General features: G+C 47.4%; 1 protein-coding gene and 1 long non-coding RNA gene across 6 annotated transcripts in view; both read right to left on the minus strand.

Annotated features, from left to right (window-relative positions):
• LOC147584497 (uncharacterized) overlaps positions 1 to 4,722 on the minus strand; it is a 112,375-nt gene extending 107,653 nt beyond the window's left edge. For all 5 annotated transcript variants that reach the window (XR_015250469.1, XR_015250467.1, XR_015250470.1 and 2 more), the window contains exon 1: positions 4,575 to 4,722. This is a non-coding gene — a long non-coding RNA (uncharacterized LOC147584497). The remainder of the gene's footprint in view (positions 1 to 4,574) is intronic.
• A 7,364-nt stretch (positions 4,723 to 12,086) lies between these two features.
• The window catches only part of LMNB1 (lamin B1), a 57,231-nt gene continuing 54,545 nt past the window's right edge, over positions 12,087 to 14,772 (minus strand). Inside the window, exon 11 of the mRNA XM_086705135.1 lies at positions 12,087 to 12,874. Within this exon, the coding sequence (XP_086561261.1) occupies positions 12,833 to 12,874 (42 nt within the window). The 3' untranslated portion in view covers positions 12,087 to 12,832. The remainder of the gene's footprint in view (positions 12,875 to 14,772) is intronic.

A 14,772-nucleotide genomic window follows, 5' to 3' on the forward strand; every position in this document is an offset into this window, starting at 1 on the left:
TAAAATAAAATAAAATAAATTAAAATAAAATAAAATAAGATAAAATAAAATATAAAATAAAATAAAATAAATAAAATAAAATAAGATAAGATAAAATATAAAATAATAAATTAAATAATAAAATAAAATTAAAATAAAATAAAATAAAATAAAATAAAATAAATAAAATAAAATAAAATAAAATAGAGCAAGTTGGGCCCAGCCTGACACCAGCGCTGTCCGAAAGCTGAGACCAGGAAGCTGAGGAGAGCGTGGGCTGCAGCTAGCACAATCAGAGTCAGAGGCTTGCATGAACAGCATGCAACGGTGAGAAAGCAGCAGTGCATTGTAACTAGAGGCTAGAGGCTCAAAGTTGGTGACTGTCCTTAGAGATGCTATACGTGGCCAAGGCTGACTATTTTGGTGTTTGCCCTGCTGAAGCGAAACTACATCAGGTTCGACAGCACGGACTGTGAACAGCCTGTGCACTGATTGCCAGGAGAAGGTCAGAGAAGGGGCCTCCAGGTCTGTGCCAGAATGATGCTTTTCTTCCCATCGTGGATAGAAGCCAACCAGCCTCAGAGCTTCTGACCTAAAAACCACATGACCTGGGCCACCCAGGCGACTCAGTCAGTTAAGAGGCCAGCTCTTTCTTGATTTCAGCTCAGCTCGTGATCTCACAGTTCGTGAGTTTGAGCCCCACACTGGGCTCTGTGCTAACAGCTCAGAGCCTGCTTGGCATTTTTTTTTCCCTCTCTCTCTCTCTCTGCCCCTTCCCTGCTTGTACTCTCTCTCTCAAATAAACTTAAAAAAAAAAAAAACAAAAACACCCCAAAGACACGTCCTGCTGAGACTGCACAGTGCTGGTGAGGCTGTCACTGACCAGACCAGTCCTGCTGAACTGAAGCCACCCACCACACTCTGGAAACAGAAATCGCCACAGGTTCCCCTGAAGCCCTGATTCTCCTCTAATAAAGCATGTGGGTGTGGGCGGAGGTTGGGGAACACTGAATTCTGAAATTTAAAGCAAGGCAACGGGGTGCTCTTGCCCGTTGCCTTGCTTTAAATATGGGGATAGGCCACCTCCTTTCATTTATCAAAATCAAGGTGAAGTCTTCTGAAACCCCATCATCTTCTCTTCTCCCGTCCCACATGCCTCACGACAGCTCCATGTGGCCACAATGAGCATCACTCAAGGAAAAAGTGCCTGGAATCAGGTTGCGTGAGGAGGAAAAAGAATGAGGCAGCAAGTGTGAGAATCAACAGTGAATCCAGAGAGGATTCGGGGGAAGAAGGGGCCACAGGCACCTCGGGGGTCAGGAGATCGGAGATAAGGAGAGGATACATCTGTCTCCACAACCTCCTGGTGGCTCCTGTGAACATAACAGGGGTCACGCACCCCCAGATAGGGACAATCTGCCATATGAACAAGTCATTTAATGAGTAGCACGTATGTCCACATTTCCTGCTCCGCCCGTTGTTTCTTGGAAGTGAGCAGGCCCTTCACACAAAGCCTCCTGGAATCCTGTCGGCCTCCTGGCTTCCCCCACAGACACAGCATCAGTGAACTCTTGTCTCTCCACTGAAACCATCCCAAGTCATTCAGCATTGGCTACCGAGCCTGTCGAAGGTAGCACGCTGACCAACAGATTGGTTCAGAATAGCCCGGCACCCTTTGGCCGCCCATTAAATGAGGTCTGCTCTCGTTCCTGTCACTTAGGATGCACGTGCCAAAGATGACAAGAGCACCCCGTCGCCTTGCCTTAAATTTCACAATTCAGTGTTTCCCAACCTCCACCCAGCATTTTGGCAAAGAGCTGCCAAAGAGCCACAGTTTCTTCTGGCCACCTGGGGGTGTGGGGGTGTGGAGGGGAGAGGGCTATGCTGGTGGATCACCTGCTGCATTAGAACCCCCGAGGCTTCGCCCACGGACACATTAACCCCCTCTCCCAGCTGAAGGCTTAAACTATTCTTTACTTAAATGAAAACCTGAAATCCACCCACAGCCAACATCAAGCGAGACCCTGTCATCTCAGCCCCGTGGATCACGCACAGCAGGTCGGCAGGCAGCTTTTGTGCAGAGCGCAGACACGACTTTCCAGCAGCGCGCAGGCCCTGTGCGCCGGGAAAGCGCTGAGAGGGAAGGATGGCCAATTGGCATGAGCGAAAAGATTTTCTAAGCGTTTGGGTCCCGACGGAAAACTCAGAAGTGACTGCCAAACATGCTCCAGAAATCCTCTCCGTGGTCCCATTTGAGCCCTGAGCACATGGGGCACCTGGACCGTCACTGTCCTCTTTGGTTTTAAGCAACAAAGGTGCCAGTGTGGCCAACCTGTCACAAGTGTTGACAGAGCTCCCAATGTCTTCTTCCAGTAGAAATGGAGACGGATCTGACAGGGACGCCGCACCTCTGCACGGGGGAGCGAGCCACAGGACTACATGTTTAAATGATTTGGAACAAATCGGTACAGTGGGGACCATGGCAGGGGAGAGCCGACATTTGTCTAAAACGGAAAACTCAGAGTGCACTTTCCAAAGCTTCTAACTGGGAAGTAGTCATCTAATATTGGCTTTTCAAAGAAAAAAGAAAAGCCGATGTTGCTATGCTATCCCTGATTTGATGTTGCTTTTACACACCTGTCTGCACCTGGCTGGGGGGGTGGCAATGTTGGAGGGGTGGGGAATGATCCCCTTTCAGGTATGGGTTTCTCTACGTGAGTGACTCACAAAGCCTATCTTCGGGCAGCCTTCGATCCCCAAAACTCCCAATTTCCAGGAGCTTCCAGGTTCCAGCCCAAACCCCATCAGTGACAGAGGGCAGAGTCTAGTCTCGGAGAGTCCCGGGACGGTTCTGAATTCCTCTCGGGGGCTGGGTGAAGGACCTGACAGACGTGGGCACGTTCGCCTCCCATGGTAACAATGGGTGACCTACACCCTTGAATCGGTGCCTGTCAATTTCAGGTCCAAGAGCACCAGGGAGACGGGCCAAGACGCAGGCCGTGGCTGGTGCGGATACCCCCCTGGGGATCTGACCGCTCTTCACTGTTCCGCCTCCATCTGCACAAGGGAGCCCTGAGACTGGCAGTTGGACTGACCCAGGCTAGAGCGAAACGGCCCTTTGGGACCACCCGATGTCCCCTTAGCTAATGCTGGGCGAGGCGGCGGCCACCATTTCCAACAGGCTCCAGTAACCCTACTACGCACGAAGCCAAAGAACTTGAACACAGTGAAAATCACACCTGTCGTGACTGTGAAGGTGTGCGCAGGGGAGCTCTTCCCAGGTGGCGAGAACCCGTCTTTGAAACCCGGCTTCCAACCGGACGCGTTCTCCCAATGGCCATCTCCCATGGGAGACCAGGTGTCTCGAAGCCAGCTGTGTGGTGCCGTCCCACGGCTGTGCGGGGACGTATCTGTGCGATTGTTCGGCTGATGCCCTCCCGGAGCTGCAGCCCCGTCGGCGTCAGGGCAAGATTTCTCTGCGCGCAACACTGCCTTCCCGAGGCCCAGGGCGCAGCTTGGCACTCTTCGAGCGCTCAGAGACGTCTGTGGGGTTAACATCTATTCACCAAATGAGCGAAGGGTGGGATGCTTCCGGCATTCTCAGAGGCATTCCTTGCCTGAGCACTCAGCTGACGGGGAGAAGCGTCAGCTCTGACCTGCACTGTTCTCACACGGAGACTTCCAGACACGAACAGCCGTGCGATGAGAACCTCACCCTACTTGCCGACACCCCTTGTCAAAAATTCTTAAGTAACCATTCGCTTTAAATGACTACCTATCGGGGGCACCTGGGGGGCTCATTCGGTTAAGTGTCCGACTCTCGGTTTCGGCTCAGGTCATGCATGATCTCCTGGCTCGTTTGTTCGGGCCCAGCATCGGGCTCTGCCTAACGGTGTGGAGCCTGCTTGGGATTCTCTCTCTCCCTCTCTCTCTCTCTCTGCCCCGTTCATGCTCGCTCTCTCTCTCCAAATAAATAAATACACTTAAACAAATCACTATTTATTTAGACCTACTGTCCTGGCGTGATCTTTCCTCGGGATCTAATACGCCCATCAACACTCTTTTTTGCCACAGGACTTTTGGTCTCGGTTTGCAGATCAGCAAATTGAGAAGCAGGAATGTCAGCTTTCTCTAGACCACACTTTCTGGGACAGCGGCTTCTTGTCACTAAGTGCTGCAGTCTCCAGGGGTTTCCATTCCCAAAGCTGGTTCAAAGGTGAAAAAATGCTGCCTTTTCTATTTACAGCCCGTCTGAGGAGAAGGCCCACCCATGTGGGGAAGTACAAACTTGGAACATAACCCAGGACCGCACGGGGCATGGTTTACACAATGGTTAATTCTCTATCATGTAACGAAAAAACAACACCACTATTTTTTTCTTTCACCTCCTTACTAATCAGAGCTGAATCACCACCAGTTGCAATCATTGCCGTTACTCACAGGCCGTCCACCACCCGCTAGGAGGACTGGGGGTGCTTGTTCCCGCCCCGGGACACGTCCCACAGTTCCCAGATACATTAGTAACACGTTGCCTCACCGAGGCCCGGCCTGCTCTGCAGGACTTGTTGCGTCTCCACCACCTCTGTTTAGCTTACCTAATGGTGACTATCCCCCAGAGGTGACTTTTACATCACAACACTTCATTACCTCCCTGACGGCAGGAAAAATGCATCCTGCAGGGGAGGCAGCCCGCTCCGGCTCCGGGAAGGGCGGCGCGCAGGGAGCGCGCGCCCGCTGTGATTCCGACCCCGGAGAACAGAACGAGGCGGAGGCCGGGGGGAGGAGCCAGGAAGGCACGGCAGGGGGAGGGGCGCGTCGTAGTGGGGGAGGGGCGAGCGGGGGGGAGGGGCGAGCGGGGGCGAGCCTCCCGGAGAGCAGTCAGCCGGCCTGTCCCGACCAAGCCACGGCTTTACAGGCTGAGAGGCACAAGTGAGGTCGAAATACATGCGAGAAAGCGCTTGCTAAACTGCACCACGCCAGTAATATTTATTACATTCGCCATTAATTTGAGGAACATTCGCAACAGAGATTTGAACTAGGGATGTGGGGATTATCTGACAGCTGGAATTGTTCCCGTTCATTCTGGACAACGAATAGCACGGTTTTCATTTGTAAACCGGCTGTGTGAATTATTTTCTGACAGCTGCCGGGGATAAAGTAGGCAGAGCTGTCGGATACAGGCCTGTGTGAACAGAACGAGTTTTTCAGAAAACCACTGGATCTCTCAGCTCCGTATTCCAGAAGCCTTGTTTGGCGGTGGCCGCCAGGCAAACGCAAATTCCCCGGGGTATGGTTGCTGAAGGAATGAATGAGTGAATAAATGACTTCACCTCTAGGCAAGACAGCCAGTCTGCAAAGCAAGGATACCCCTTACCCAGTGCGGTACAGCAAACTTTAAGTTAGGAAACCTTTAGGGGTGCCTGGATGGGTCAGTCGGTTAAGCGTTTGACTTCAGCTCAGGTCATGACTTCCAGGTCCAGGAGGTGGACCCCCACGGTGAGCCCCGCGCTGGGATCTGCACTGACAGCTCTGGGTCTGGAGCCTGCTTTGGATTCTGTGGCTCCCTCTCTCCGCCCCTCCCCTGCTTCTGCTCTCTCTCTCTCTCAAAAGTAACCGTCAAAAGGGGCACCTGGGTGGCTCAGTCGTTTAAGCATCCGATTTCAGCTCAGGGCATGATCTCATGGTTTGTGGGTTCGAGCCCCAAGTCCGGCTCTGTGCTGACAGAACAGAGCCTGGAGCCTGGTTGGGATTTTGTGTCTCCCTCTCTCTCTCTCTCTCTCTGCCCCTCCCCCATTCGCAAAAATAAACAAATAAAAATTTTTAATTAAAAAAAATAGGGGCCCCTGGGTGGCTCAGGCGGTTGAGCGTCCGCCTTTGGCTCAGGTCATGATCTCTCAGTCTGTGAGTTCGAGCCCCACGTCGGGCTCTGTGCTGACAGAACAGAGCCTGGAGCCTGGTTGGGATTTTGTGTCTCCCTCTCTCTCTCTCTCTCTGCCCCTCCCCCATTCTCAAAAATAAACAAATAAAAATTTTTAATTAAAAAAAATAGGGGCCCCTGGGTGGCTCAGGCGGTTGAGCGTCCGCCTTTGGCTCAGGTCATGATCTCTCAGTCTGTGAGTTCGAGCCCCACGTCGGGCTCTGTGCTGACAGAACAGAGCCTGGAGCCTGGTTGGGATTTTGTGTCTCCCTCTCTCTCTCTCTCTCTGCCCCTCCCCCATTCTCAAAAATAAACAAATAAAAATTTTTAATTAAAAAAAATAGGGGCCCCTGGGTGGCTCAGGCGGTTGAGCGTCCGCCTTTGGCTCAGGTCATGATCTCTCAGTCTGTGAGTTCGAGCCCCACGTCGGGCTCTGTGCTGACAGCTCGGAGCCTGGAGCCTGCTTCCGATTCTGTGTCTCCCTCTCTCTCTGCCCCTCCCCGCTCATGCTCTGTATCTCTGTCAAAAATAAGTTTTTTTTAAAAAAAAAAAACAAAATTTTTTTAAGTAAGGAAATCTTTGATGTGCCACACTGCATTTCCAGAACCCTGTCCCTGCTGTTTTCTCTTAGTTGCGTCCCTAGTCTCCCAGGTGCATGACACAGCCAGGGGCCCTGCTTCAGACTCCTGTAGGAACTTCTGGCAGGAGGCCACCCTGAGCCTCCCAAACATGCCTCTCTGTGCCCAAACCTTTCCTTCCCCACCCAAGGACCCCTCCGATATTATAAACCTAAGCACTGTTCCTGGTGGCCCGCAGCTGCAGCTGAGTCCGGGCCAGACCCACCATCCCCTCGGTGCCAGTAGAGGGATGATTACACAACAGGCACTTAATCAAGACTTTTCAGCTCCTTTTTTCTAAGGTTCAAATTTCCAGTTTTTCTCTCAGCAGGACAAAGACTTAAAAGAAAAGAGCAACTGAGAGAATGAATCATAGGAAAATTCTGGCTCCACATTTAGCCTGGGTTCAGTCCCCTCTTGACACTGGCTGGAAGGTAACAAAGGAGTGGGGGAGGGGAGCTAGCAGCAAAGAGGAAGGAAGGCTGGGTGGTTTCACAATCCCAGGCTTGGGAAGACAATGTTCCAGTGGCCAACAGCTGGGCCACAAAGTAGCCTTTGGTGAAGGGTGGTGTGAGCTGGGACTCTCCCTGGCTCAAATGGAGAGCCTGGAGAAAAAGAAGGGAAAAGAAAAGAAGGGTTCTGGGATTCAGACTTCGGGGAAGTGAGACAATGAACAAGTCCTCTGAAGACCACGCTCAGCCACTAAACTAGAAAGCTAGCCTCTGCCAGATGAGACCAACTCAGCACAGGACACCCGTGTCCCTCTGGTGACACTGTGGACACTCTAGCTAACACTGGGAGCTTAAGGTAAGTCCTGGCACACAGGCCTATATGGAAGGCAGTTATGGAAACACTCCGATGGGGGCACCTGGGTGGCTCAGCCGGTTAATCGTCCGGCTTCAGCTCAAGTCATGAGCTTACAGTTCATGGGTTCGAGCCCTGTGTCGGGCTCTGTGCTGACAATTCAGAGCCTGGAGCCTGCTTTAGTTTCTCTGTCTCCCTCTCTCTGCCCCTCCCCCGCTCACGTGCTTGGTCTCTCAATAAATAAATAAATAAACATTAAAATAAATTAAAAAAAAAAAGAATCTGGTGTATTCAACAAACTAGGCCCTTTGAAAATAATTACCCAGATTGTATTACAAACACTGAGGAAAAAGAAATACTGGTGTAGGTACCTCCACTCTATTACAGTTCCATGGGGAGATCTGCCCCCAATGCTGGATGTGTGGGGAAAGTGAAGCCTGGTGGATGTGACAGGGCCAAGAGGATTAGGACACCCACTCTGAGGGCTGAGTGCGTCATGAAAGGAGGCTTAAAAGGCAAGTGGGGGCACATGGGTGGCTCAGTCAGTTGAACATCTGACTTTGATTTAGGTCATGATCTCATGGTTCGTGAGTTCAAGCCCCACATACATCAGGCTGGCTGCTGTCAGCACGGAGGCTGCTTTGGATCTTCTGTCCCCCTCTCTCTGTCCCTCCCCTGCTTGCATTCTCTCTCTCAAAGATAGTAAACATTTTTAAGAAGGCAAGTGAGGATTTTCTTATTCTAAATCAAATAAACCAACAGCAATGTTTAAGAAAATGGTATAAGAAATTTTCAGAGAAACCATTAGGCTCCACACACCAGGGCCCATTTGAAGCACTACAAAGCCAAAGGAGGTATAAAAACTCCTGAAATGGAACAAGAGCTGTGTTTCTCTGAGAGCAAACTTGGCTGACACTTAAACTGAGAATTCCAGTTCAGATTGGTGGAGGAAGCACTCACATAATAAATCTGGGTGGATATGTGCTTTATCATTGTAACACTACTTAAGCTACTGAACCGGCTGTCTCCTTGAACTGAGAGGTGCATTTTAGCCTCTGGTGAAAAGTCAGCAAAAGACAGGACTTACTGTGCTGTTAAAAGTGAAGGCAAATATGTAAGAGAAATGAGAGAAGGGGTGCGGGTTCGCACTCTAGGTCCGGTGCCGGTCTCCAGGGCCAACTGGTGACTGGTCAGCCTCCACGATGATCCTCTGCCCTTCTCTTTGCATGACCCTCCAGATCAGCCAAGCTGCATCCATTCCCCACTGATTAACTATTCTTCCCGTTCAGCGTGCTCACATGAAGCTCCCTCCACAACACCTTGAAAACAACTCCTGTGAGCTTTACTTGTGTTTTGCCTAAATATTTTCCTCGCTGCCATCAGTTTAGTACTGAAAGTCTCCCTAGTAAGACAGACAAATGGCAGAAACACAGAATACTAAATATTACGTCCTTCTGTGCCTTTTTTTTCTTCTGGCAAGGGAGGGAAGGAGTGTTCCCAGTTTCAGAATTCTGGGCTTTCCTAGGTAACTACGTGGAAATACCAGAACATTGCTTCAAGGGGCCCAAGTCATTCTGTTCTCCATGTGATTTGGCCAGGAAAAGAAAGGGCATTCAAATAAGTTTCTTTGTAATTTAAGATTCCATGAAAGGGATGGTGGGTGAGAAACTGAAACCAAAGGGAACATGATTTAGAATCAGCATCTCTCGTAAAATACGTACACATACACACAGGCAAATCAATGTGCACATGCTTGTATTGGTGTGTGATGAGGAAATAACTGACAAGGAGGGGCTCCTTCTATCACTATAAAATTGATAACCTGTAATCTTTGTTTTAATAGAGAGCCAGGCTTAAAATGAGAACCAAAAATGCCCAGGTGCCATAAAGGAACAAGAATTCAGAGTGTGAAATGGAAACTTTCAGGATGGAGGCCAAAGACCCAGAGCAAAGGCAAACTTTTTTTTTTTTTTTTTTTGCTAGAGCGAAAACGTGTGCACGCATCGGTGAGGGGTGGGGGGGGGGGGGGGGAGAAAAAATCCCAAGCAGGCTTCACACTCTGCGCAGAGCAGACAAGGGTCTTAATCCCATGACCCTGGGATCGTGATCTGAGCCAAAATCAAGAGTCGCACACTCAACTGACTGAGCCACCCAGGCACCCCAATGGCAAACTTCTGATGCAGACCGAGGGGGAGCATGTGGAAGTTACCTGTGAGAAATAAAGAATACCCATGCACCAGCATCCAAGTGGATTTTTTTTCACTACCACCAGATGAGAAAACAGCAACAAAGGTCCAATCCACTATCATCATTGGGGAGCTGGAACAGAAAAGCACCAAACTACCCTGTATGTTAGGCACACAAACCACTCACAGAATAAACATCTGTTGAAGGGAAGTTCACAATCTAAAAACCCCATGAGGAAGCAAACCATTTTTGGCTCTCAAACCATTTTGGCAAACCAAATTAGGCTCTCCATAAGAACTCAGGAAAATATGTTAGAAACCATACAAGTGTGCCTAAAATGACCCTTTAAAAGAAGAAAAGAACTATAGTGAAGAGCTGAATTTGAAAAAAAATCAAATTCCAGAAATGAAAAGTATAGAAATTACAAACTCAATGAGCAGGATAAAAAAATACAGAGATAAATAGAAAGAAATTACTGAGAATACAACAACACAGAGAAATCTACATGAAAGAGAATGGGTTTGATAAAAAATCTAAAAGAAACCCCAGAAGGGAAGAACAGCAAACAGGAAAGAGATCATATTCAACAAAATAGGAGCACCCAGAATTTTCTCAGTGAAGAACAGAGAGGAGACCTACCCACAAGAGAAATTAAAAAAAAAAAAAGAAAGAATAAAAAAAAAAAATCCCTGTCCAAACACAGGGGTGAGACCAGAAAACCAAAGAGAAAGCGGAAGGGAAACCTCATGCTGGGTGTAAAACAGGTCAGTAATCCAGAAATGTATCCCAAAGCTCCGTGGATGTGGAGACACAGAGCATACACAGGAGGCAGGTGCTCGGGCCTTTTCCTCTCCTGCTCCGTGGGAACAGATACACGCGCAGCTCGTTTTCAGAGAACCTGTAGTTTCACCTTTGTCAGACTAAGTGAACGCCACCAGCTTCTGCTTGCAACACACCCAGGGCACCAAACCGCGTGGGTACAGGGTCCCGGATTTTCCCCCTACATCACCAGACGTGCGTCTACATCGCCGGAGTACCTACTACTCTTCCGTGTCACGGCCGTCGATTCTTAGTGCCCACCTTACTAAAAAGGGTTGATTTCTAGAACCTGACTTACCCAGAAGGCAAGCACCCTGAGTGCATTTTGATGACAAGAACCCCATCTTGTGGCAAAATCTGTCAAAGCCGAGTCTGACTGCACACTGCAGTGCCACGCTCATTGTGAAGACAAATCTGTGCTGAGAAGTTATCATTTTATCTGCTTCACCTGACACCGTATCTTGCCCGGCATTTATCTTGTGTCTGTGATGGCACCAGCGTATGCAGTAAATCTGCAGAGCACAGTAATTCTGAGACTTTGTGAGTTATTTTCCAGTGAAAGCCGGGAGTCTTTGCGCAGCTTACTGCAGGAATATTTTAAGGGAAAACCAAACACTGACTCCGGGCTAGCTTCCGAAATTTATCATCTGTTCGTTCGACGGATGGTGCAGGCATTCCACTTCCCACAAGATGAACACACTTGGAGAAAGCAATCGCAAGACAAAACTGGCCCAAACCCCTAATGAACGACTAGATTACCTAACGAACGACTATAGATTACCACTATACATGACAAAGCCACCCCATAAGCACATGGCCTCCCTGTCACATCGCTCATACCTTAATCCTCTAACAGGTACGGTTACGGATATCTTTTCTCTATTTTATAAGTCGGTAAAACTAGATTCTAGAAGAGTATTCTCTCCCTCTTCTCCCTTTAAAAGGAGTATCTTCCTCAGTGTCTTCTGCCACTGTCCCTGTTCCCATTTGACTTTCCTATTAAAGGAGATTTTGAAAGGTCTAATTGTTAATAAGCTAAAAAATATAAAGCACTGAGCACGGTATCTGACCCCAAAACATAAGCTACTATTATTTTTTTTAATGTTTATTCATTTCTGAGAGAGAGAGAGAGAGAGAGAGAGAGAGAGAGAGAGAGAGAGAGCACACGAGCACACAGTGGGGAGGGGCAGAGACAGAGAGGGAGACACAGAATCCCAAGCAGGCTCTGAGCGGTCAGCATAGAGCCCAACACGGGGCTCAAACTCAAGAACCATGAGGTCAAGACCTGAGTTGAAGTCGGAAGCTTAACCACCTGAGCCACCCAGGTGCCCCTATTATTACTTTTATTATTATTACTGCTATTGATGAAGACAGAGTACTGAAAGGGGGAGGAGGGGTAAAGACCTCAGAGTGGTTTGTGGTTTCCTCATTATCAAAGCTTAAAGAAACACCTAGTTTAATTTTTTATTTTAATTTTTTTTTTTGAGAGCGAGTGCGAGTGGAGGAGAGGCAGAGAGAGAGAGAGAGAGAGAGAAAGAGAGAGAACGCTCAGGATGGAGCCCAATTCGAGGCTCAGTCCCACGACCCTGGGATCATGACCTGAGCCGATATCAAGAGTCAGATGCTCAACCGACTGAGCCATCCAGGCACCCCCCAAGAAACATCTACGTTAAACAAGAAGCCAAATTATTTTTATGAAAAGCACAGGTAAAACAATACTCTTCTTCCCCCCAAATCAGGTTTTTAAAGTTAAAAGAGACCAATTAATATTAAAACAGCTTTTATTTGTTAATGTATCATAGGAAATTAAAGCAAGTTACACTATCTTTAAAAACACAGCTAATGCATTTTAAGAGAAACCCGTCCCTCCCACCCGCTATCCCCGCATGAATTAAGAATCTAAGAGAAGTAACCATAAAACAAAGTTTTGTGGAATCCTTCATCCAAGAGTGCTTACATGATGATTAGGTTAATATTGCCTTCTTACAAAATTTCTCTTTTCTATTAAAAAAAATTTTTTGTAGCCTTGATTGTTTATTACAAAAAAATTCAGTACAAAAGTTTGATATATTGAAAAATGCCCCCCCCTCACAGCACCGTTATATATAGCAGAGAGTAATCAAGAGCAGATTGCTAATCTAGATGGAGCAATCTTCAAATTATACCCAGACACACAGTGGTTTATTTACCCTCCCGTCCCCTTCTTGTAAGAACTTAAAAAAACACACATACAAAAAAATGTCAAAAAATTTGAGGAACCCTTTCCAAACAGTACACAGTTAGTTCAGTGTCAATAATTCACATCTTGCAACAAAGTGTATGGATATGGTTTCTTTTACAAAACTTTTTCAGTGTCAAAAAAGGAAATTAAGGCCATCAGATTCGCAGCTTAAAAATTCACATAAAGGAAATATAAAAATATTCTGTGCTTCTGAGAAGGCTCTGCACTGCATGTTGGTAAGGATTACCGTATTTCTTTGTGTTGAGGAAGACCGTTGACTTGAGAAGTTTACATAATTGCACAGCTTCTATTGGATGCTCTTGGGGTTCCCTGACGAGGAAAAGCAGAAAGAAAAATCAGTGCTAAGAAAATGGAGGACAGCACTTTAAAATAAGGCAGAGATGGGACAAAACCGTATTACCTAACTTCAAATGAAACTTTATCATTTTCTCATTTTTAACCTCCTCTTATAAACTTCTTCCAACAAATTCCACAACAGTGACACTAAACTCCAGCTGCACATTCAGATCCTGAAGAGCTTCAAAAAAAAAAAATTCTGATCTGGGTCTCTAGATAAGAATTTCTCATTTAAGTGGGGAAGTATATCTATTTATATATAATTTTAAAACTCCCTAAGTAATTAATGATATGCAGCTAAGGCTGAAAGTCACTATTCAATAAAAAACCTTCTTTTCTAACCGGAAACAGGAGGTCAGCAGGCTCCATTGTGAACAACCACATCAGGGAGCCCAGCCGGCTGGGTCCTCTGCTTGCACATCCCAAAGCACAGGCTCCGGCATCGTCCTCAGACGTGAAGTCAACATGGCTCTCTCTGTTCTTGTCTTTCACCACGCACTAATTCCTTAAAACCACACAGTCGGACCTGTCACTTACCACCAGACTTGGCTGAAATTGGTTTCTTGAAGGCCACCAAAAAAACCTTATCAATTCGAAAGGCCACTGGACCCATTCTCTAATGAGAATTCAAAATATCTACCCTTCCATCTCCCCTCTTTTAAAACTTGACATCATTATCTACTCTGATCACCAAAGCTAAACGCCTCACACATCTGCCTTCTTCTCCTTCTCTCCCCTCTCAAGTTCAGTCACTAGGTCTTAATGAACCTCCATTCACAGTCCCTCAGTGTCTCTCTAATCTCCCTTCTGGAGTCAACTGCAGATCAGTATTAGCATCTCCTTGGCTCCAACGTGTGCAGAAGCTCTCTGCCCAGGCAGCCCAGACTGCACACTTACCACCAAAGCTTCCCATTTCATCTATGTATGACGTGTATCCTACGATACAACTGGACAGATACACCTAACACGTCCTTTGTGGTGAACAGAAGATCACCGCAGGTTCTCTGCCTCACTCCTCCCCATCAGAGCTGAGGACTATTTGCCCTTGCCTACGGCTGAATATGGCCTACAGACTCACTTTGTCTAAGAGAATATGGGCCTAGCCTTTAAGAGATCTGGTGCTCTCTTTCTCCCCCTTATGGAAGCCAGCTGCCATGTTATAAACAAGATTTCAGCTAAACTACCAAAAGATAAAACAACGTGGGGGCGCCTGGGTAGCTCAGTTTGTTAAGTGTCCGACTCTTGGTTTCAGCTCAGGTCATGCGTGATCTCACGGTTTCGTGGGTTTAAGTCCCGCATCAGGCTCTGTGCTGACAATGTGGAGTCTGCTTGGGATTCTGTCTCCCGCTCTCTCTGCCCCTCCCCAACTCACACTATCTCAGTCTCTCCCAAAATAAATAAATAAACTTAAAAAAAAAAAAAAAAAAGATAAAGCAACATGGAGAGAAACAAGGAGAACATTCCAGCCCCAGCCAAGATCCCAGCTGAATACAACTGTGTCATTAACTTTCTCTCCATCACATGGAGCAAAAGACTTGCCCAGCTGAGCCCAGTCAAACCACAGAATCAAGACAAGTAAGAAACACTTGTTCTAAGTCACTTATGTTTTGGAGTGTATGTTAATGCAGCCAACAGGTAATGCAAACACCACTGTGGGTCTTCTGATACCCAAATAACTGCCCAACTTTCAAATTACTGGACAAGCATACTTCCCAGGGATCTTCTCAACAATTCTGGTGGCCTAGACAGTCTTCTCCAGCATCTGACCTGCTACAAATCATACTCTGAGCCACTTCTCTGCCACCTTGAGAGATCTCTTACATTGTTATTTTACTTCCACTCATTATAATGCTTCCCACTGGGGGCAGGAA

This window comes from Puma concolor, chromosome A1 (assembly GCF_028749965.1).
Source record: "Puma concolor isolate L17-30 chromosome A1, mPumCon1.1.hap2, whole genome shotgun sequence".
Lineage (NCBI taxonomy): Eukaryota > Metazoa > Chordata > Mammalia > Carnivora > Felidae > Puma > Puma concolor.